The sequence below is a fragment of the Neopelma chrysocephalum genome, unplaced genomic scaffold (assembly GCF_003984885.1).
Source record: "Neopelma chrysocephalum unplaced genomic scaffold, ASM398488v2 Primary Assembly neopelma1_25, whole genome shotgun sequence".
Taxonomy (NCBI): domain Eukaryota; kingdom Metazoa; phylum Chordata; class Aves; order Passeriformes; family Pipridae; genus Neopelma; species Neopelma chrysocephalum.
Genome location: NW_020897694.1, coordinates 25,327,251 through 25,352,288, shown reverse-complemented (window position 1 = coordinate 25,352,288; position 25,038 = coordinate 25,327,251). Strand labels below are relative to the sequence as shown.

Genomic DNA, 25,038 nt, shown 5'->3' with positions numbered 1-25,038 from the left:
GCTTTTAGTGAAGATGAAATAACTGCTGCATATTGGGTAGAATCCCTAGCAAGGCTATCACAGCCTCACTACTAACAGAACTGCAGTGAAGAATATCCAGTATCACAAATGGTGTTTTTTCTTTCTCCATGGTTGTATTGGGTCTGGCTGAGATGGAGTTCATTTTCCCACAGCAGCCCTCACAATGTTATGCTTTCTATTGGTAGCTGGAAGGGTGTTGATAATGCACCTTATTTTGGCTACTGTTGAGCAGTGCTGGCACAGCACCAGTGCTGTCTCTCACAGGGGATGGGCAGTATCCTGAGAGGGGACAAAACCAGGTCATTTGACCTAAATTAATCAAAGGGATATTTCATACCATAGGACATGAGCTCAGATATAAAAGCTAAGCACAGCAAGAGGAAAGTGTGTGTATGGGCATTCATTATTTACAGTGTTTGCCTTCTGGAGCAACCGCTACACATGCTGAAGCCCTGATTACCGGGAAGTGGCTGAACATCACTTGCTGAGGGAGAGTAGGGAATAATTTTTTCTTTTTCTCTTTGCTTGTGCATGCTCAGACTTTCACTTTTACTTTAGTAAACTGCCTTATCTCAACCTATGAGTTGTTTTCCATCTTATTCTCTCTCCCCTGTCAAGCTGGGAAGGGGGAGTGATAGAGCAGCTTGGTGGGCACCTGGGGTCCAGGCAAGGTCAAACCACCACAATTGTGAAAAAGCTTTTTATTGTTATCATTGATGAGCGAGAAAGAGGACAAATTATCATTCCTCAATAAAGTATGGCCCGTAAGGCCATAAGCTGAGTTCTTGGACTAGACATCTAATTATCAGAAACAAGTTCTAATGACACGGCATGTTTCTCCAGTCACTCCAAGCTTACAACAAATTATAACTGGAAAAGGCAGGCAATGCTGGGAATGTGATGGGAAGGATTAGCAAGTACATCTCCATTACAAAAGAATGAGATTTGTTTCAGCACCACAGTAGCACAAGCCAAATTGCCTTGTTTAAGCAACAAAATAATGCCAGAAAGATGGACAGAAATCCTATAGCATTGTTGCTCATGAAGGTTTAGAAAGAAACATGGTGCACTCCAATCTTATATGAGTCAGTGTAATTACAGTGAAGTCCATGCTGTCAGAGCAATGAAAACCTGGAATAACAGAGATATGAAGCAGGGTCTTTATTTTGCTTTTGCATTACATTATTTCAAGCACAGTATCCAAGAGGAAAAAAACTGCAAGCCTGTGTATTAGCAGTCAGCCTGAAGGTATTTCCAAACTGCTTTATTTGTCATGTGCCAGGAAATTCAGCTAAGAAAAACAGGATTGTTGGTGCAGTGAGTTTGCTTGATCTACTGCTGGAGCTGGGGAAGGAGGTGCCAGGTCCTTCAGTCCCAGGGGCTCTGAGCAAGATCTTAGCTGCTGGCTCTCTGCCCCTCTCAAAAAAACCCCAGACCAACAAATCCGAAATACCTATTCCTGCACAATCAGGGCTATCCGCTACACAGGCTCCAGAGGAAAAAAAAATCCAACAAACCAACTTCAATTTTAACTAAATCCCAAGTGTTAAGGTAGATGCCACAGCACATTAACAGCTCTTCAGGACCTAATCTTGTCTCCTGGGAAATGACTGATGAAGAGGTTAGGCATTGCATGATGATATTGCCAAACTATTAAAGCTAATGTAAAGGGTCTAAAGACTGCTTGGATTTTCCTCACTAGGCTTTGTTTTGTATCAGACAGAAGGAATAGTCTGGAGAACAGTTGGTGTCCTTAGACAGCCAAAACTAATACTTACAGTCACTGGTGAGGCTCCAGAGAAGCATTTCTGAGCACTGTTTCTTCTCCCCTGAAAAGATAGCACTGCATTTTCTAAATTAAAAGTGAGGACCCCATTGCTGTGAGCAGCATAGAGAGATGGTCTGCTGGGGAAAGTCAGCCACATGAGGAAGGGGACACTTTTTTTTTGCACTTAGGAGGAAGAGAAAGGGATGCCTTAAAAAAAAAAATAGTTGGAACTGATTTTACTTCCTCACTTACCTTCCTCCTTAATGTGAATTTGGCCTTGCATCTCTCTTCCCACATGGATGGCTTCTCTGCTGTCCTTTAGGGTCTCCCCAGAACCCCTAGCTCACTGTGCATGTGGAAACAAGAAGTGCACCTGCAAGTCCTGGAGAGAGAGTATCAGGTGCAAAAAGCATCCTTCCCCTCTCTTGCTATGTGGTCTGCAGAAAGATGCAGCAACAAGCATGGGAATGGGGAGATGCAACAGTTCCATTCATCCCTGTGTCACTACCCAGAAAGCTCCTTTCCTCTGCAGGGCCAGCCCAGCCTAAAGCCCTGGTGCCAGCAGGTAAGATGTCAGATCACTGTGAATTACCTACACTAGTTAAAGATGCAATAAAACTGGTCAGGCTTAGCTCTTCATTGCCTTGCAGTCCTGCAGCCAGGACACCCAGAGTAAGCTTCAGTCCTTGACTGTAAAGATTTCAATTTAAATCTCTGAAGGCAGGTGTCCATATATGAGTGAGGTGCCTGAGTGCCTCTTCCAAGCGATGGGGATCCAAGCAGTACCATTCGGGAGTCTAGAGAGCTCCTCACTCTTCTCTAAGGCAGACATCCCATGCTCAGATAGAAGAATAACAATCTGCAGCCCTGCATTTTCCCTTCTGAATGCACATGATCCACCAGTGGAACAGGTATTAGGGACCAAAACCCACCACTACTCACCCCAAAAGTAGCACATTGACAATCAGATGTAAAGCAGTGTATTGCTAATTAACTACATTGATAATGAGGTATCATCCCAGTATCCCTCTTCACTTCTTCATGCCATTATGATACTTCATGTTTAATGTATTATTGTATGCATTAACTCTCAATGGGATCATTAGATTGTATTTTTGATATCCTGCATAGATAAGTAGCAAGAGCATTGTCGGAAGAAAAGAAGCTACAGCATGCACAAAAACCCCCAACTCAGAAATGAAGGAATCAGTTTTCAAATTCTTTTTTATGTAATGCATTATTTTTTTAACCAACTGGATAGAAACCTCAAATTCTGAAAACAAATGAGAAGTGTGCATCCACATCAGGTACTCCAGTACTTCTAATTAGCAAATCTGTAAGGTAAAAGCCATTCATGCATGCAATAATATACTTTCAGCATCTCGATTTAGCAGCCACGTTGAGGCACTTAGAGAAATTTCCTCCTAATGCTTTACAGTTATGCTAGAAGAAGGAAAAAGACTCTCTCAGAAGATCTATGTTACACAGGACCCTTTTTTGAAATTTCACTATTACAAATGAAAAAACCATAAAATCTTGGAATAAACAGATGCAGTTTAGCCACAAGAATGTAACACGTGGAGGAAGAACCCATTGAATATTTTTCTAGACAAGGAAGAAAAACAGATACAGATCTCTCATCAAGAAAACAATAAATTTACAAATAATTTTCATACAGAGTAATAAATATCAAGACTTTCCACACATCCATTATGTATCCTATAAAAATGAAAGCTGCTTTTCTTTTTAAGTCACTACTGTAGTTAGAGAGAAAACCGATTTAAATTGTATTCACTCAGTATCAATGTATTTTAACAGACAACATCATAAACCTGCCTAACTTCACAGACAATATATCTCCAGGCTTTTACAGCAAATCTGGAAAATGTCACACTGATATTTAAGCTTTTCCTGCTCTCTCTTTCCTCCTCTCTGTAGTTTGCTTGATCCCTTTTGTGAATGTGAAGGCAGATTTCATTGCCTCCAGCCAGATTATCTCCATAATGTGTGCCCAGTTGCCACATGGACCTCATTTCTCAAGGCTTTGCCTTTGCCATATACACTCAGAAAGATGGCTGCTGCCTGGCTGGGTTTGGTACTTTCAGAGTCTGCATAGAAATAAGCTAACCCCTTCACCACTTCACCTATAAACCATCTCTGCTTGCTGGCTAACAGAACAGAACAAGCAACGTCCCAATCCCACACTTTCTAGGTCTTTTTTATCACCTCACCAAATTCTTCCCTTAATTGAAACACAGAACGTAGAAGTTTGGAGGGCAAAGTAAGTACTTTCCTCCATTTCATTGACTAGAAAGTTATGCACTACAGTTGCAATGAACAGCTCTCATGTCACAAAGGAGCCAAGCCAGGTATTTTTTCCCAATTTTTCATTCATGTCTGCACAAGTTTTAGTACCTCAGATTGTATAGGGTACATCTGTTAATGCAAAGGATATAGCTCCCTCTTCAACCCGTCCTCGTAGCTTAGGGCTTTGAAGGAAGTCTTTTTGGACAGAGAATCTTATTCTACTGCCATTTAGGAACACTACTCAATACCTATTGAGAAAACAATACATTCTCACTGGCAGAAACCAAAAAAAACTGAGACAAGGAGGGGTAGTTGTCAGACGAGGTCTCATTTACCAAAGTAGTAGGTCTTCCTTGGCTAATTCCCAGGTAGCCAAGTTGCACAAACCCTCTGATCCTCTCATTGGTTAGTCAAGGTGGAGGAGCATCACCACCTTGCGACCTGACTGTTATAATCTTCAGTAATGGCTATTTCTGCTGCCTCTTCCCTTGGCCACTGGTGAACTCTCTGCTCCCGCAGCAGTCGCCGCTCTTCTCGCCTCTTTAGCCGGTTTTTCTGATGCTCCTCTTGCTTGGAGTATTGGAAGCGCTGCAGGAACAGGTCCTTCGCATATTCATACAGCTGCATGTCCAAGAAATTCAGTTCCTCTATCCGTTGCCGCACATCCTCACCAATGTCCACATTGGAGGCCCGCGTAACATTGAACTGGGTGAATGGGGAAATGAATTTCAGGTTGAATGTTCTCTCGAAGAGATACTGTGTTTTCCTCTGAAATTCTGTCAGCCCAAAGAAGGCCATATTTTTCAGATTGTTCTTGGCGCTTTGGAGAAGAATCATATTTCTTTCACTCTCATTCATAAAAGTCAGGTTGTAGCATCCCACCAGGCTGAGGTCTGCCAGCATGCGCACCTGGCGATTGTTGGCCAAATTGTAGCTACAATCCATGAATTCCTGTAAACTGACTCCAGACCAGTCATCTCCTTCATAACAGGTAGGCAGTTCGTCTGGTGTTGGGCTTCTTCCATCGCACATATGAAGGGAAGTTTTCCACGTTGCACCCCTCTGGACATGCTTCCATTCACTCAAGTACCTTGACACTGGATCCCTCAGCATTGTGATGTAATAGAAATTTCTGAAATATATAATTAAACACAGTTTTAAGATTTCAGTAGATTTCACTATTTATTCTACAATGAAAACAGTACCTGACAGTGGCATCACACCCTTCACTTTTTCCAGTGTAATGTAGGCACTTTAAAGTGGCTACTTCTGAGACAGAAAAAGCTTCATAAATACCATGAATAAAGCACAAGGCAAATTCAGAGAAAAAGAAAAATATGAAAGGAAATAAGCAGTCATCAGAGAAACAGAATTACTTTGACCTATCAACTGTTCAGCCACAGTTACTTTGTGAAACCAATTAACTGTAGTCCCCTCTACTTTGAAGTGTTAACTTTCAGTAACAGTGGGAAAAGACGTTGATATAATCTTGCCCCTTCTCTCCTGGACGGAGTCACATGTGTCACAAGATCCACAAGATAATAATCCATACAGCACTTCATCACTATATAAGAAAAGCATGAGTAATTTCACGTGGATGGTGCAAGTGCAAAAAATAATACCATGTGGAAGACTGGCATGAGCCACCTACTTAAAACAACCTCTATTATTAAGTGGGTTGGAGTGAAGATAATAAGAGACCCAAAATCCATTCATATGACTCAATTTTAGACAAGTGCTTGATTGAAATTAGTTATAATTGTGTAATACAAAAGCATTTGTTGGTGTAAAGACCATCATTATTCAACCTCACTGTCAAGGTTACAAGAGACACTATGATATATTGATCTGAAATAGAGCAAATAACTACAGAACTCACATTGTTAGTTCATCTTTCAGCTATGAAATTCAGTTTGTACGTCTATTTATGGCAAACTGAAAGGGACTGCAATTGAATATGCATCAAGGAGGCTTTCAGAGATTGAGGGTTTTTTACTGAGAAATGTTTTACTCAATAATAACTTCCCTGAATTATAAGGTGATATCGTAAACACAAACCAAAACCAAAATACTCATGATTTCTGTCAGTTAAAATAACCAGAGGAAGATTCATGACTAAAATTAACACACGGTCTGGTTCAAAAATAGGCTCATGAGTTTGCATGACTCATTTGACTGCAAACAATACATTATTAAATCATGAGTCCTAAGATTTCTTAAGAAAAGTCTGATTTCAGTACTCTTTTTTGAGCCTAGGGAAGGACAAAGGAAGTAAGCAGAAAGCAAGCTTGCTAAAGACAAGTTACCCTGTGAACAAACCAACATTTTGAGAGAGCCATGTAATAAAGATCTAGCTCCAATTAGATGAAAAATCTCAAAATCTGCAACAATCTCCAAGATGATTACTTTGCTTTTCCAGATAACACACACTTTCTGACACTAAAGATTCACCATCTCCATAAACCCTAGGTTTGCCATAAAATATATATTTCTCTCCATATTCCTAAAAATGCAGATATATTTCCCAGTGTAGACAAGGTAAAAGGCAACAGGTCTGAATGCTTTGTCCTTATTCATTCTGAGTTTTCCACCCACAGTATTTTCTGAAATAAGGTTGTGAGGCCAAACTGTGGACTATGTTCTGCTGCAGGGTCATTTCCTGAGCTGCTATCTAATGGAAACAGCTGTTTCAAGAATCATTTCACAGCAGAAGCTTTACAGGTGGAAGGATTTAAATTAGGGAACACCACAGATGTATTTTCATTATCGCTTGCAGTGGAAACCATGATTTGTGTTAGCATCGAATGACACTGTGAAGGATGATACTTCTAAAATCATTGGGAGCTTGGGCTTTCTGACTGCTACTCACATATGACCAAACCGCACTTCAGCTGTTTTGATCCCCTTCAGTTACTTACACAGCCCACATCAACACTGAACCCAAGGATCCCACAACCATTCATAGACAGGTATTTCTAAAATCCCTCTTCTACTCTTGCAGAGCAGGAAGTACCAGGAATCCTCCTGTGTGCTCTGCAGGATAGTTCCACTATGAAAATCACTGTCTTTGGGCACTTCAGGCATAGCTTTCTCTTCTCAGATTGGATGATCATCTCATCTTGGCTCTACACTGTATGTATGACAGCACATTAAGAATTGCTTTCCAACTAATAGGACAAAAAGGGGGCACATTTCACTAGTGTTGTGCAGATAAAATAGCCCAACTCCCAAACACCCATCAACTCTGAGTGTAAGACAGTTGCTGCAACATCCAGCAGGCACATATAGGGTTGTGACCAAAAATGATTGAAGCTCCAAGGGAGCAGAAATGAAAAACAGTGGACAAAGACTCAGAGACAGTTGCTAGCATCTACATCAACAGAGATATGGCATTGGCTCAGTCCTTGTATTGCTGCCCATCCTCTCTTCAGATAGTTTTGGATGTTAATATGTGGTAATAACAGATGGGTTTAGAAGTTGCTCTTGACAGTTATTTATACCTCTAATAATAGTTCTGTCTTTCCTCACCCAACTCTAGCAGTCGCAGTCAGGTATGACTCAGAGCAACAACAATTAACAAAAATACCTCCTTTGCATCAATCATTTCCATTTCATCCCTGGATATGTAAATATGTTTGATGCACAATAAACAGGTCTATGAAGCAAATACATGGAAATGAGAACAGCGTATCTTTGTATAACATCCGCAGCTTCCCTTCTGCAGACCAGGAGAGAAACTTCCGTCAAGCTGCTGCTGCTGCTCCTCCTTGTGACTACCTGACTTCTGCATCTGTTTTCACTGTCCTGATTAATCTGCTTCTGGTTTCTGCAGCTTTCAGAGAGTTGCCTTCTTGTGCTATCCACTGAATGGCTTCTTTACCTGGCAGACAATCTTTAACAGGAGCTTGACACACATTTAGTTTCTGAGGCACTAATAGCTTATGCTGCATTCACAGTTCACAGCCTTCTGATTAACTTTCTGTTTGTGACTCTCTGTCACCCTTTTAACCAATCTGAGGCTGGAAGACCTTAAGATTTCTTCCATCTAATCCTGAGCACTGGCCAGACGACACTATTTTACATGCTACATAGAGGATTGGGAGGATGCTGCACCACAGTTATGCACAAAGTTTTCTTTCACGGAAAAGGATATCATATCTCTAGAATAATGATATAAGTAAAAATACATAGGTCGTGCACATTTGTTTCAGTTGGAAAATTATAAAAATTATCATAGGAAATTGTTTTCAAATGTTGACATTTATGGATTAAATACAGAAGCATTTCAGAGCTCTCAGTGCCTCATACACAAGTGTTCAATCACACTAGCAATGGCTGAGGAGTCAGCTCATAATAAAGAAGAGAAATAGTTCATAAAAATATGAAACTGAGTATGCTCTTCAGTCTGTCCTTTCTTCACTGTTCGGTAATGTAGCATAACATTAGCTAAACAGTGAATATGCTTGAGCCACTCAATCTGGATGTGCACTTGTTCTCTTTGGTGCAAATGGCACCCTTGCATCACCCATGCTCATGCTTACATGGCTATGTTAAACTTCATGGCTACCCACTGTGGGAAATTCTGAGCGAAATATTAAGCAATCACTTCTGTTACCCTGTCTGACAAAGTAAACGCATCACAGACTTATTGGCTTCATTTCAATGGACTCTCATCCTGGATTACTCAAACTACTGTCACAGACAACCTCAGTGCTTAAAGGCTAGCCAAGAAGAATACACTGGCATATCAGTAAGAAGATATTTTACACAAAATATTACAAATTAATTTAAACCCCATGCAAATTATTTATATATGTACATATCTCTCAATAGATATATCTCAATATATGTATCAGCATGTGCATGTGTATGTGTACGTGTAAAAATTTACATTGAAATCTGGCCATAAGTTACAGTTGTCAATGACAGAAAAATTATATTAAATGCATGTGTGTGTTTGCCAATGTATCTTGTGACTGTATAAACACATAGACATGTACAAACAGTTCAGATTACATTTCAAACACCAGCCCACTAGTCACAGTCACCTGAAAGGAACTTTATATAACTTCATCAGGTTAAGCAATCTCCTTTTGAGCATGATGTATTGAAATTAATGGATTATTGAAGATGTCACTATGGGATAGTTGATGTTTTGGACAGGTGTTAAGCACTGTGATGGTCAGGGCAAGGGCGTGATGAGTCATGCAAGGGCCCAAACAAGCACTGGCATGAAGCATGGGCTGCACATTACTGTTTACACTAGAATTATAAAGCACTTGGTAATTCCTAAGGCTCTAGTCCTACTTACATATGAAATGCAACCTCTTCATTAGCATTAGGCAAAGAAAACCTTTAATTAATAGAACAGATAAAACAAGCTTCTAGCTATAACCTAAGAACATGTATTTCTTCTACATTATAAGGTATTTTAATATAAATACTCTAATCTTACATTAATCCTTCAATAGTATTGCTCTGGTTTAGAAATTAATTTCAGAGGAGCAGAGTCTGCTATTTAGCAGAGGTGATCCCAAGCCAGGGCATTTTGCCTCTTCTATCACCATGGAACAGATGTCCCAGCTGAGGGAGATTTACTAAATATGTGAAGCATCAACGCACATTGAGAACAAAAACATCCTGTAGGGCCTCCTGGGGAAGAAGGATGAATGGCATCTTCATAAAAGGAGAAGAGTGTGCTCACAGCAGCTGATGCAGAGATGGAGGAATATTTGAGGTTGAGAAAAAGAGTCACCAGAGAATATTCTGGAAAACACTAACAGAGAGAAGAAAGGAAAACCAAAATGACTGAAAAATCCAGGTGCATAAAACCACCCACATTCTGGTTCTTCCTGGTAGCAAGGAAAATAAAAGCCCTGGTCGAGTTTATGACCGAAGTGGAGACAAGAAGTTCTCATCTTTAATTGTGGAAGTAAATGTGCTCCTGAAATACCCAGCAAAAGCCATCCTGTCAGCATGCTTCTGGTAAAAACAGAGGTTGTGGCAAGATGAAGGGTTAATAAGGATCAGCATTATGTGAACAAAAGCCTTATGCCTCCCACTTTTATTCTGAAGCCCAAATTCTCAGAGGCAGTAAAAGAGTTAATCAGCAATCAGCAACCTCTCTTGGTGCAAAGTATCAGCAGTATGGGTAATGGTAAAATGACGAGGGTAAACAAATGAAACAAAAATGAAGATAATGCAACACATGAACAATTAGGGAACAAGAGCATGCAACAAGAATGATGGGGGAAGGCAGAAATCAAAGAAACATTGTTGGGCTGATCCAAACTGCTCTAAGTCATCCTAGTGAAATGCAGATGTATAATTTCAAGGCTGGCAGCCTTTTTGTCCAGAATGTCACTGCATCCATGTTGTGCTTAATTTACAGATAAGCTGCCCAACATAAAAAGAGCAGGCTGTATACTTCTTATTCAGAACAACAGCACTGTAACAAAAAAGCTATGAAACAGCACAAACTATGTGCATGTCCATCTGATTGCAGGAAGCATCATACAGTTTATCCACCAAGCCAGACAGATAAATTCTAGCTGTCCCACAAACTTTGTAAAGGTGATGTAGCAACAGGACACAGGCTTCTTAAGCTTAGCATCTGTCACTGTGATGGAATGGTTTTCTAAGAGATCCTCTACATAAGTTTGTGACCTTTATGCTATTAGCTGTCCTTTCAGGTTTTCATGGGTTTCTTTCCAAGCCTTTTACTGAAAGAACAGCCATCACTGTTAAAAAGTTAATGATTGTCTCCTCTTACCACATGCATCACCAATTCAGAATATAGAAAAATCACTTAATTGGCTGTTTTCTCAGGGGATTGGAGCACCCACCTCTTCTGCTGTTTTTACCTGGGATGATGAGCACTGTACTTACTTAAAACAGTGGCTGTAATGTCCTATAGACACTTAATCAGCAAAAAAGGAGAACTTGCCATTGACTTCTGTAGAGTTAAATAAAACGAAAATAAAATAAAATAAAATAAAATAAAATAAAATAAAATAAAATAAAATAAAATAAAATAAAATAAAATAAACCAACTTGTATTTTGACATACAAAATATAAAATTTTAGATATGCCTCATTATTCCTCTGCGATTTTGTCCCATACCTCTGATCCAACTAGAATAAAAACTGGCTACTGTTTCCTACTTCCAAGTTGGCCACGAGCCTCTGTTGGTTAACTATACTTTTCATTACCCCAGTGACAGGATGTGCAGCTAAATCGGTATGATATGCCTGCTCAGAGAAGGGACTAGATACTACTTTCAGGGTAAGATATCTAAATGCAGTGGTCTACACATAAGCTACACATCTAGGCAAGCTCTGAAACCAGCAGGGAGCTGCTCAATACAGGCAGTGGTGTGTGTTTGGAGAGTGATGCAGCTGGCCATGGTAGGCACCAGCTCTGGCATGAGCTGCATCACTTTTGAAGCTCCCTATGCATTGCACTGTGTGCCTTGACCACAATGGGAGCTTGCTTAATTGCCAACCTGGAGATGTCTATGTTATAGGTACCTATATACAGGTGTCTCTATGTGTAAGGTGAACCCCATGCCTGGAGTCAAAGAGTCCTTGCCTGAAGGGATGTATTCACAGAATGCAAACTTCAGGCCAGTATCAAAAAGCATCCAGTAACATAACATTTTGTAATGAGTGAGAAGCAACTACAGAGAACATCCATTTCATGATTTTTTGTACCAATAATACATCTATCAGTCATGTTATGTCTTTATAAGCATGCTTTTAAAGTTAGAGCATCCCCCAAAGTAAACCGAAGTTTTTAAGTTTTGTATTGTTTCACACAAATCTCCAAGCCAGCTGTCAGAAAAACAGTCTATTATAATTTTGTTGTCCTTACTGATATATCAGTATATCAGTGTGACAGAGGGAGGGCTTGGAGTCAGACAGCTGGGATTATATTTCTGGTTCTGGTAAATAAAGGTGGTTGCTCGGGAAGTTATTTGTGATGACACAGTCTGTTACAGGCAATAGAAATGCAGTGTTTGGGCACTGGGAAGCACTTAAGAAATGTGAAACCTTATATTTTCTTGCATGTAAGGAGGAATACTTCCTGTCACCAACTTGAATTTCTTTTACAGTAATTCGCTGCTTTCATTATAAAACTCCAATTTTTTCTGTTTAGAAATTTCAAGCCCTTTAAAAATATCCTCTGAAATATCAGATTAAATTCTGTATCCATGCTATCAGAAAAAACTCAGGAAAGCTTTATAGCACTATTTTTTTTTTTCTTGCATGGCTGTTGTCAGAAGATTAGTGTCCTACACCTGATTAAAGAATGACAGATGACATGGAGTGTCTTTAGAGATCAGTCACTCTGACATCAAACAACTTTTAACAGTAATGATTTAGGATAATCTAGAAGGGTAGAAGAAACACAGTGAACCTGTAGCAACAGAAATGCTGCAACATCAGGAATTTTTCCACCTAAAGAGTCTAATTTTCCTTGATTTGAAGGTAGAACAAATTTAACAATGGTGTAGAGCCATACAAAGATACAAGCAGAGTGAGATACTAGGTAAACTGTTTGAACATAGCACTGGTTTAAATTCACACTATATTGGAAAAAAGATGAGTTTCAAAATCCAACACTACATCTGTACTGCAAACAATGGCAAAACCCACAGTTGTGCTGATTCTAATTTTTATTTTTAAAGTAATGGATAATCATGAAAATAATAATCACATTCTTGACATATCACATTGCCACATACCCTTCAAAATCATCAGTGAAAATGGATCTTGGGATCTACTGCTGCAAAAGGAAAGTGGGAGTGTTGAGACTTGTTTGTTGACATAGAAGAATATAAACTTGTGAGGATGCAGATTTTAATGAAGTATTTCAAAGATGCATCTAAGACATTAGGTGGAGATGGGAAACTGCAGCCTTCTAGTATCTAAGAGGAGGTCAGTGAGAAGACAGAGCCAGGCTTTTCACTGATGTGCATGGTGAGATAGCTAATGAGAGACAATGGTCATGAATTGAAAAAGGGGAGGATACAAGGAAAACAATTTTCATTACAAGAACAAGTAAGCATTGGAAATCTTTGTCAGAAGCACCTCTGCGTGCTACATCCTTGCAGGTTTTAAGACCCAATTGGACAGAGCCCTTAGCAACCCCATCTGTGCTCAGTGGTGACCATGCTCTGAGCAGAGAGCTGGACTGTAGACCTCCTGAGGACCCTTCCTGCCCCAGGGGTTCTCTGACTCTGAATGACAGTGCAAAGTCTGCTGTCACCAAATGCACAGTCCTGTCAGACAACATATCAAACCAGAAAAACTCTCCAACCAGATCATCGCCATTCTCCTTTGTTCTTTCCTGGCTACCCTAGGCAGGCCCCCCGGGACATGCTTTGCTGTTTAAGAGATTGGGATTTTTTTAATATGATTTTAACTAGGACTATAACACTCTGAATTAGCACACTCTGCATTATTGAGCAACTTCGTGAATATTTATTTCAATGACACGTTCTTCAATATAGAGTCTCTAGAAAGTGGAGAGGACAGCGCAGCTACTACATGTCCCTAAAGAAATTAATTCCATTCACAGGTATAAATTCTGGATTTTGAACAGCTCCTAGACTAATGAAATGATGTAGCTACCTGTGGTTTTAATCCCAGTATTTTAGAAAATGCACACAAACAGCATATGAATATGTGTGAGTTTTCTGAGATAATGTAGGCTTTTCCTGTGTGTTGCCTTTAGGATTTAGGCATAAATTTTCAAACACAGAGCATAAAGTTGGGCATTTAACTCTATATTTAATTATGTAGGTAAGCTCAGTTTCATTGCCAGTGAAGAAAATCACAGAATAGTAAGAGCTAAGGATGCTCAGATATGAACAAGACACAGTCCCTTGATTTATATAGCAAAAAGGAGGTTCTCAGAGCCACAGTACCCTTCCCTGCCAGCACAGATAACAACACTCAATTATCCCCTTCCTAAAGCATCCTAGCCCCTATTGAAATATCCTTTTCATGCCATTGCTGCTACTGAAAAGAGCTTGTGAAGGTTGCTTCTTACAGTTAGGAACATGAGTCTTATTCCCAGGCTAAACCTGGTCTTAATCTACTTAGATCTAGTTGTCCTTGGGTTAACAATGCAAATACATCAAGGGGATTTATAAATGTAACATCAGAGAAGGGGAAATAGCATCTAAATTGAAGATCAGAGAGCAATTACACCTCTCAACTTTCATTTTACAAAGCTGAACTATTTGCTACTGTCTCTTCTGATAAGACAAGCCAAAAGTGACCACTGCAGTCCCCAAACCCCTCGGGTCATGCTTAGATTGCTCCACTCAGAGATGCCCCCAAAGTTTTCCAACATCTCAGCTTTCCATGCTAGCTTTTGATAGGGAGTTTACAAAAGTAAGAAGATCATGACATTGGTTCTGATTTTTGAACATCCAAGAAGTCCTTTCCTGGCATTTGAACTTGCATGACTTCAAATATCACTATACATGGCTAGAATTGGGGAAATTTCACAAGGCCTTAGAGGTGTCTTGTACAACAAATATTTTCTATCTCTACTGACAATGTATTCTCTGATACACCCTAACATAGCATTTGGTTTTTTATGGGGCCACATAACTCTGGAAACTCATACTCTGTTGCAAGCTAATATGGTCTAACGGAAGGTGTCCCTGCCCATGGTGGGGGGCTTGGAACTAGATCGTCTTTAAGGTCCCTTCCAACCCAAACCATTTTGTGATTCTAGGAATACAAAGATGTCTTTCCACTCTCCCTGTTTTGACTGATAAGCACTCAGTTGATAGAGGAAATCTGTTTCTGCTGGCTTGAGATGCATAACCATGCACTTTGAACTACCAAACTTCATTCTACCTGTTTTTGTGAAATCCTCAAGGTCATTAAGCAAATTCCATTAACATACTTCAGCTTTTAGTGACAACATCATTAATGAAAACATGAAATAGGATCAGACTTAAAATCAGCCCTTGATAACCTTCCTTTAAACCAGAAAGTTCCTCTTTCAGCACACACCATTTTGTTACCAGCTTCCTGTTCACCAGAAAATTCTCATGCTCACCCTCACATTTTCTGGCTTGTATAATAACTTTGCAGATGCTGGTCTATCTACTGGTCTATCTACTTTATTGAATGTGAATCTCCCTTCTCCTATCAGAGATAAATGCTGGATATTTACATGTCACAGGCCAGAGGCTGAGAATGGCGGCTCCAGCTTTGCTGCATGTGAGAGCACAGAAGATAGTTAAGATGGGGAAATGACAATTTATTTCAGAGAGAAGCAGTCTGGAATAGAAGTGTACAGATGAGGTGATTTGATAGAAAAACAAATTGCCTCTGTCCATCAAATAAGCTTGATACAAATTGTAAATCATTTCTTGATGAGACACAAATCTAACAAAGTTCCATCCAGAGATTTTTGTTCTTTGCCTAAATTATATCAAGCACAGTTGTTCTAAGTATTCCTTAAGTTGCTGAAAGGACTGAAGCAGCAAGAAGCTTGCTGAAAGAAATATAAATACAAAATGCAATAATAATTCAAACAATAAGAATTTCTTTGTTCTATCAAGCACATGCATAACAAAAACCTTGTACATTGTAAGAAACAGCGTGTAAGCACACACAGGAGGAAATACTATTCAAAAGCAATAGATATGCAGTGTCTTATAAGATTCTTTAAAGATATGCAAGGCATTTGTGCCAGGGAGAAGAATAAATCTTTTGTGGCTGGGACTGGCAAGGGAGGAATCCATTGCTCACATTGCCCCAATTCTATCTCATCACTATTGTGCAGAGATAATTGCTGTGTCTCAAAAGAACTGTGTAAATCTGGGGTACATCTTTACTCAAAAATGTTGTTTCTTTTGTCTCTGCCTTTGCTGTGCCACTGCACAGAACAAAAAATGAAATAAGGGTGTATTTGCACTACTGTACTACCTGCCTCCTTCCAGAGCTAGAGGCAGTTTGGGAAGGAAGTACTGAACTTGTCTTTCTCAGAGAGATGTACAGGGGAAACGAGCTTAGGTGATGACCCACAGCATGATGTGGCAGCAGAAACAAGGGCTGGCCAGAGAAAGGAAAGGTGATGACAGGCAAGAGACAAGAGAGGAGCAAACCTGGAGACAGTGCTGCACAAGGGACCTACAGTTCAACCTTGTTTAGCCAATATAGCCTCCAAGGCTAACAAGAAATCCTTTGGGAAGGGACCCTCCTGAAAAAGTCTGATGCCTGTAACCACAGGTAACAGCTTAGTATAGCAGGATTCATGACATCCCTCATGCACACAGGACAAACCACAAAACCTTCCTCATGATCAGGTCACAGTCTCTGAGCAGTTGCCAACAAGGTTAAAACAAATCCCTGTTTCAGGAGGAGCCTCCATGGGGCAAGTTACTGCCTGTGTGACTGAGCATTCCCCCAGCTTCAGTGCAAAAAGATGGGGATGCAGAACTCCTGCCTATTTGGTAACTTAAACAACATAGGGCCTTTTGTAATGGTTATAAAGAAAAAAAAACACTACATACTTTTATGCAGAATTACAAGAGATCTGTTATCAAAGGGTCCTGGCTGTCTGCAGGAATACGCCTGCTTGGTAAAATTCAGTTTCAAAGAGCCCCTGAGAAAACAAATAAAATGTGGCCAGATCCTTAAATCTTCTGACATTTACATTTCTTCAGTCAGATTTTGTTAGGTCTAAAACAAAGCAAAAGTAGTTATTTTAAATCCAAATAGAATACTTATTTTCATCCTGTTCCTGGTTTTTAAAGCAGCTGTTGCTATCCCATTTTATTCTCTGGCTAGGTAAGACATGCAGCACCAGCATCACCTCTATAGCTGGCTTCATTGGAAACCAGTTTGTACTGCAAGTGGCATGTAACGAGTTCCCCTCCCTAATTGAGCTTTCTCTGATTTCCAACTAATACCTCAGATGCAGGCACTCTTTTCCAAGTCTGGGATGCTCAGATAAAGATTCTGTGGGTTTTTTCACTGCAATGCACTTTGAATCAGTACAGTAATTCTGCTCAATTAATAAAGTAATTAACAATAAAAAAGGCCCAGTAATTGAAATCCCTTTGAAAGTACATCAATTTATTCTCTCCAAGATTTGCCTCAAATCTTTATTAATTCTGACATGAAGCATAATGACCATAAATTATAAATGATCATCACAACATCGAGGCATCACAGTCATTTTCTTGTCCTACATATTGAGTTTTTAAAACAACTAGGTTTAGTCATAACTTTTGAGATTTGCTTCCTGTAAGGTAAACAACATGACAATATGGATATAAAAGAATTTCAGGTTATTCTACTAATGAAAACATTGTAAAAGTAGTCTTTCCCATTCATACATTGAAACAGTTCAAAAAACCTAAGGAAATTGTCCAGCTGTAAAAAAGAAAAAAAAAAAAAAAGCTTTTTTTTCTTATTTTTTTCCTAAAATTCCTCTTCTTGTGATGTAATGGTATGTTTTTTTCTATGAGATATTAAGCAAATAGATGACAGGTATTTCAACTGAACACTTCACGACAGACTGCTGACTTTCCACTTCACACAGCACTTTGTGTTTTACTAAAATACTCGATAGCATCTAAGCAAACCCAGAAATGTTTGGTATGAATAATACAACTCAAAGCTATAAGCAAAATTGCCATCTTCCTCCTCCTCCACATCCATACATCCATAAAATCTCCACAAGGGGGCCCTCTAATCTTCCCTAAATCTTAGCAAAAGCTTAACTTGCTTTCCAAAACTTGATGTTATAAAGCTTTTGTCTACAGATACTATGGTATCTTAGAAATAAAAGCTTTTACCAACTAGAATTGACTTTATGATAGAATTTCATCCAACGAAAACTGCAATTTGAAAGGGAATCAGTTTTTATGTACAATTTCCACTATATATTTGGCACACAAAGAACTTTGATAAAGCTTTTCCAAGTTCACTGCTTGCAATAAACAGCGAAAACGAGACTGTTTACACACTTGCGCGCACACACACACGCACACAGAGACACGCACAGACACAGAGTCAGCTCACACTGCCATGGTGAGGCAGCCTCCGAGATGCAGTCTGGTTCTATGCTATATTGTAATTTGTAGGCTAAGCGCAAAGTAAACGACTATGAGTGATTTCAGCTCTCTATGAATGCATCCCGTAGGCACCACAGTTAAGGTACAAATGGCATTAAAGTTATTTCCACTGTCCTCTCAATTCCCTGCAGATATGAAAAACAAATCTTGTTTGGGATACCTTGTTATTTGCTTTAATATTCTGAATGTCTTACAGAGACAGTGTTATAAGTCCTCATCTTCTTAACTCAATTGTAGCTCTGTGATGTTTTTATTATTTACCATGCATTTGACCTTGGAATACCTAGCAGAAATCAGACCATCTCCTTCTTCTGACCACAAATCTTAATTAATCAGGCTCAGACACACATGCCAGGCTATGGACAGCACTGTACCACTATCAGTTGTGGATGCTATGCTCTGAGAAAAAAGTTAATAAGATAAAATAAAGAAGCCTAGGCTTCTAAAAAGCTTTTATGAGGGATTCTTTACCTTTCAGGAAAACTAGCTAGGGATTATATGAATTCAACCCTGTAGATACAGCACAAAACCACCAATCTGCTAACTCATTCAAATAAATCTCTGTACCTTGATCTGCAGTGCAAACTTCAAACAAAGTTTCCATGATTGCTCAGCAGTAGTGCTGTATGATATGATCATGTTTAACCCATGCTGATGACAGAGTCCGGGCTTCTGCAAAACGTGTGCATTCACACAAGCCAAGATGCTGATAGGACTCCATAAGAATACTGGCTGCAGCAAGTCATCATGGATGCCTGTGGCTCTGCAACTCTCCTCTGTAATGGGCAAATCCTAATCAATGAAGCACATCTGTACAGTGGCAAAAAAGCACTTCCCTTTCCCTTCAGGCTATGAACTGACTACTTGAAGCATGACATTTGATTAGCCTTATTATCTCAAGGCATTTATATATAAATGTTTTTAGGGGCCATGAAGTCATCCAACCTTTATTAAAATCCAGCTACATTCTCAGAGTGGATGTTACCTTCCTTCTTCCTTTTTGTCTGTAAAAACAAGAAGGAATTTCTTTTTTTTTTTGAACTGCAGGTTATCATCTTTGCAATTTTATTACTGTAAAATAACCTTTTCCTCATACATTAGTGCAGCAGACTGTTGCCATACCCTCTCACATATGCAAATAGGTTAGGCTTTCTGGTTTTTCCCCACAGAGATATTTGACATTGAGACTCAACATGATCTAGCATCTTTCTGAACTAAAGGCCAGGGGAATTGTGTGTGGGACTTTATTTTCAAATGTATCTCTCATGGAAATTAGTGAACATCTGTGTAGATGCTGAATGTGAATTTAGGCAGCAGAGACAAAACCTATCTGAAACTGAGCTTAACATCTAGGAATATCTAAAGGTAAGAATTTTTATCTTTGCAAATGGAGGATTTTTTCCCTTCCCTTTGAAGAGCCAGAGTACTCTTTAGGTCACAAACTTATCTTGCTCTAAAAGAACTGGATAATGACAGAGTTATGAAAAATATTTCTGCATTAAGAAGGAGCAAAGTGGCTGATGTGTATCCTAAGTAACACAAAGATTTGAATACAGAACACTCATTAGGTTTTCTTTATAGACTGTAAATTACTTTCTGTCTCATACAGAATATTACTGTCAATACAAATATAGCAGGGATGCAAATAGGAAAGCAAAATTCAGGTTAAAATATGATATTATGAACATTTTTCTACAGTTTTAATGACTTCAATGTTTCAGTCTTTTATCTGAGATTACTAAGTCCGTGTCAGTCTTATTTGTGATACACATACTGAATATTACACAATTTAACATAAGTTAAAACCTCCGAATTTACCAAAAAAATCTCATCAGAGTTCCCTGAGCCACTGAAGACATGCTACCTGCCTAGTAAAATTAGTTGAAAAAAAGAAAAGGGTGCAAACTAATCTGGTTTTGGTTTTTTGCTTTGAAGATGTTCCTTTTCAATGGGCTTTTCTAAAGTAAAATTTTTGTTTATAATTGTATCATTTTTCATATATGACAAAACTATGCATCCTAATAGTCTCACCAAGAGCTGTTTAGCACTTGGATCCCTGCTCTCCATCTTGATACAGCAGCTGCTGTATGTTCAGGTTAAACTACAGCCCTGCCTGGATGACAAGGAAGTTTGCATGCACATAGACTTGTAGACATGACACTTTAATTTGCTCCAAGGCCTTAATAAATACACCAGCATTAAGCACGTCCATGCAAATCACTGCTTTAAAAATAACTCACCTCAGACATTTTTCCATGTTGTTTCCAGTAACAATGCTTTTACTACTAGGAACAATGATCAGTACATGCGCAGATTTATCACCAAAAAATCAGACTTGGAAAAGCAGCAGGGATCCTCAGAGGTGTAGCAGGGGATTAGCTGAGCGGTCACATTAGTATTCCCTGAGTATCAATGGAAAAGGCTTGGCAGTATAGCGGGGCCACCACAGTGAGGAGGTAAGGAGGCATGGGCATCCCTCCTCATCCATCATTTCTCAAACAGCAGGACCCACAGGTGAGGGCTTGGGCCAGTGGCCACCAAGCTATACCATCTCCCCAAAGTCCTCAGGAAAATATTTTTTCTCAGAGGCCAGAAGTTCAACTCCTCCTGTCTAGTACCCCTTCCCAGACCAAAGCATTCCCTGGCACACACCCCAGCCTGCCTTGTTGGAAGGCTGGTAGGAAGGGACAGTACAGGCTCCCCTTCTCCTTAATTGTGTAAAGACAATTACAACTTTGCTCTTATTGAATTGCCTTTTTTTTTTGTCCCAGTACTCTCAACAGATTGGGAAGAAATATTTATAACAAATGCTGGGCAAACAGTAACAAACCAGACAATGAGAGAAGAATACACAGGTTTCTTGAAAAAGTTTTTCAGTCTTAAATGTAATTCTCTTAAATCCCTAAACATGCCTGCATTTATTGTAAAAAGGCCAGCAAACTGAATATATAGAACAAATCAACAGTCTACAAACACACATAACAGAGGCTGAACCTTAAATTTAAAAAAACACACCTGATTTTAATGAAAAAATCCATGACAAATGCCTTGGAGTAAAGGATCTGAGAATAAAATTCCTAAATTGGTGAATCCTGAGCACAATCTCAATACTCAAACTGGGAAGACAATGCTGGGAATCACCAGAGGTACAAATATTGCAGTGTTTCTTTCTTACTATGTGTGTATTTTTCTGTTTCTTTTCCTTCTAGCTTCACACTCATTCTTTGGCACCACTTTATTTCTTTTTTTCCCCTCTATTTCTTTTCTTCTTTTTTTCCTTCATTATTTGTGTCCTCACACAGCAGTGGCATAACTTTATGCCTGGAGGAGCTGCAGAGGAAGCAGAGCATTTCCATGTGCTGTTGGGCTGACACAGAAGAAAACCAACTTTCTCCTAGCTAAGTTTAAGCCCATTTGCTCCTGCACCATGTTTCTCTGCACATTGAGCTGGCTGCAGAGAAAAAGTGAGTGGGAGTGGGATGGTGCCACTCAAGCCCTTGTCAGCAACAGAGATATGCCGTCACTTGCTGGGGTGGGCGCAGGGGCCGTGTGGCTGACTGAGGAGGGCAGGCTGAGGGCTGGAGCATGGGGTGCAGGTCTCACCAAGAAATGTGTTGTTTTAGCCATGTGGCTGCTTCCCCACAGGCCATTTTCACAGCACTGCCCTCATTTGTGCCTCTCCCTCTACAAGCTATTGGGATATGGATTTTTCTTTAATTGTGACTCTTTAATTTTACCTCACTGAAACTGCATCTGCCTCATTTTTGCATTCCAGATACACAGATGCTCCAAGGGCTCAGTTTATATCCCTGTGCCTTATTCAGGCTTTCTTAACAAACCTGAGAGACAGAAATTATTTTGAAAATCTTGGCATAACTTTCGATTCTAGACATCCTGTAGCAGTTATAGTATTGCAATTGGACTTGCTCTCTTAAATCTATCCTGGATTTAGCTTGGGCTTCCTAAAAAGGTTTTAGAAGAATCATATTCTATAAAAACAGCTGAATGAAATATGTCCTATTAAAAAGGAGTTCAAGAAGTTACTCAATTAGTTCATGGAAGACAAACCCATCAAAAGCTATTAAAAACAGAGACATTTCCAGTAGGCAAGAAATTCTCAAGCCTTGAATTTTTCAAGCAGGGAAGTATATTCAGGACTATTGTCATTACATGCCTGCCTGGTTCTTATCCTCCTTGGTCTCTCCATTGTTGGAGACAAGGTATTAGGTTAGATGGACCTTTGGTCTGACTCAGCCATCCTTGCGCTACACCAAGCCACCCATATAGTCGTACTTTTTTTTCCTAACATTGATGAGAGAAATAGCTCACATATTGATGAGTGACGTCAAAGCAAAAAAAAAAGGTGTGCTGTTTTAGTCATATGCGTAAGGAAGAATCTGGATGTCATGCTTGTCACAGAAAATGTTCTCTCACCTTCAATAAGAAATCTGTTTTCTGTTTTCTTAAAAATGGACGTGGGTGTTACAAATGGCAGTTCTTTACTGCTTGTAAAAATGAACACTTTCCATTCATTTACAAAGAGACTATCAGAAAATGTATTATTACCAGGGGTTGGTAGGAGGCAACATCAAACAGCATGTCAGCTCTGAAAGAGAAATGAACCATGGAAACAGACTGAATGCAGGAACTGACCACTGAGGTTCAGCACAGAGGAGAGGAGCATCCCATTGAAGCAACGGCACAGCAGGGCAGCTGAGATCTTCAGGTAGGCTGAAAAATGGCTCAGCCCCTCCTGATAACTCCACTGCTGTTCAGTACCAGGTCTGCAGGTGGCTAGGTGGCCTGGCAAGGCAAATATGACCCATGGTGAACCTGGGCCACATGAATTAGCTAAGTACAGACTAGCCTCCACTGCTTTTATGTGTACATGTGCGATATCTGATGGGCACAGGGTGATGCAGAGCACAAACACCAAGTCTGGCACATAAACAATTTACTGACTCCTCCTGAACAGTTTGAATTGGCACAGTAAGTTTATGTCAGAGGAGCAATTTGCACCATTGTTCAACCCTGCTTTTCAACAAGTACTAGGACATCTAAAGCCAGCTCGACAGTACGGTCAAACTATGGCCTTGGTACCACCTGTTACAACTGTGCAGGAGTTGCTCTACATTTATGAGCATGCAAACACACCAGGACAACCTGCTTAGTTTTGCTGCCCTGAGCACTTTCTCTGTGTCTGTCCTAACTTACCTAACCTCTGCAATTCTTTCCATGTAATATGCATTTCCTCGCTCCAGTGTACTGAAACTACATGAGAGAGAAGAACATAAATGACACAATTGAAATAATAAATTCTGTAAATGTTGAATATCACACAAAATTTAGAAGAGTACAACATATTTAATAACAAGAGTGTGTCAATTACATAAGGAAAGGGACATATAAAAGCCTCCATTACAAAGTGAAATATTGTCCTCAGAGTTGGAAAATGTCAGAAAGAATATTATTTGTGCAGCTTTATTTTGCCATTTTGATACCCTATTTATTTGCAATAAAAATTATTATTTTTTCCACAGGACCTGTGCTTTGTTCAGTGCACAGACCAGGCAGTGCTCAGTGAGATGCTTGTTCAATATTTCTTGTCATCTGAAAGCCTGTAGTGCAGTGTTTTATTTACAGCATGTTGCACAGACTGCTTGGGCACAGAATGTTGCAGCTTGTCATTGCTTTTACTATCACAATCATCCTTGCATTATATCGAATCTTGATTTCTCTTTGGTCAAAAGGACACAGAACCAAAGACTGGGGACAAATTCCTTCCTTGAAGAGACAGGAAGCACAGAGCGAAAATGATCTCATGGGCAATGGGAGAGGCAAGCTGGAGTCTCTTAGGCAGTGGAAAAAAAATGAAGAAACTTCTCTCACTTCCTACACACTACCACCAGCTTTGACAAAAGCAGCCATGACTGCTATTTGGTCTGGCACTTCCTTACATCTGCAGGTGCTATGCACGCTGCATGGCTCCTGAAGCAAAGCGTTCCCCGCTTGTGCTCCCCCAAAGGCACTCATGGGGCTTCTCAGACCCCCCCAAAGCAGGCAGTTGCACTGCACATGCACAGAAACAAACCTGGAGACTCCTAAGAAACCTTAGTAATCACAACTATGGCTTCCAGTGATGGAATCAAGCAAGGTTTTGAGTATCAGATTCCCTGAGTTGGTACTCACTCCTTATGGCTTGGGACCTCGGACGACTTCATTAAATACCAACAGCTTTGTAAATCAAGCCACCTCTTTTCTATTCCATCTGGAATTCTGAACTGGAACAACAATATTTTTAAAACATCAGTATCTTAAAAATTTAGTAATATATCTACCTTACAGCTTTGCTGTGTGTACTGATTGGGACCCCTGGTGGCCTAGTGGTTAGCATGCAGGACTCTCACTGCTGCGACCCTGGTTCGATTCCTCGGTCCCCCGGGCAGATGGAGCTCGTCAGCCCTGTGAGGCCATCCATCTATGAGAAGGTCACTCTAAACAAACCTATGTCCTGAGGACCTCACTGCCATTGTCCAAGCTTGCTTGGCCCCGGCAGATGAACCTTAGGATTAAAGGGTGGGCTCAGTTCAGTGCATGCTGTGTCTCACCTAAAAAATCCATTGCGCAGGCTGCAAAGGTAAAAGACCTTTCCCAAAATCTTCGTTCGCGAAGACTGGCCATTACACGCTTCCTCCTCTTAATGTGTACTGATTGCAAGTGTGTGTGGTTCAGGATGATGAAACAGTTATTAGTGCAAAAGTACCGTTACTTCTACATTACTACTTTCTATTCTCTCTCTCACTTTTTATTTGGAAATGGCTGAAATCT

The 25,038-nt window shown here is 39.9% G+C and overlaps 1 protein-coding gene across 1 annotated transcript in view; it reads right to left on the bottom strand.

The window, feature by feature from the left end:
- Nucleotides 1–644: 644 nt before the first annotated feature.
- The window catches only part of HS6ST3 (heparan sulfate 6-O-sulfotransferase 3), a 307,286-nt gene continuing 282,892 nt past the window's right edge, over nucleotides 645–25,038 (bottom strand). The window contains exon 2 of the mRNA XM_027674654.1: nucleotides 645–5,228. Within this exon, the coding sequence (XP_027530455.1) occupies nucleotides 4,523–5,228 (706 nt within the window). The 3' untranslated portion in view covers nucleotides 645–4,522. The remainder of the gene's footprint in view (nucleotides 5,229–25,038) is intronic.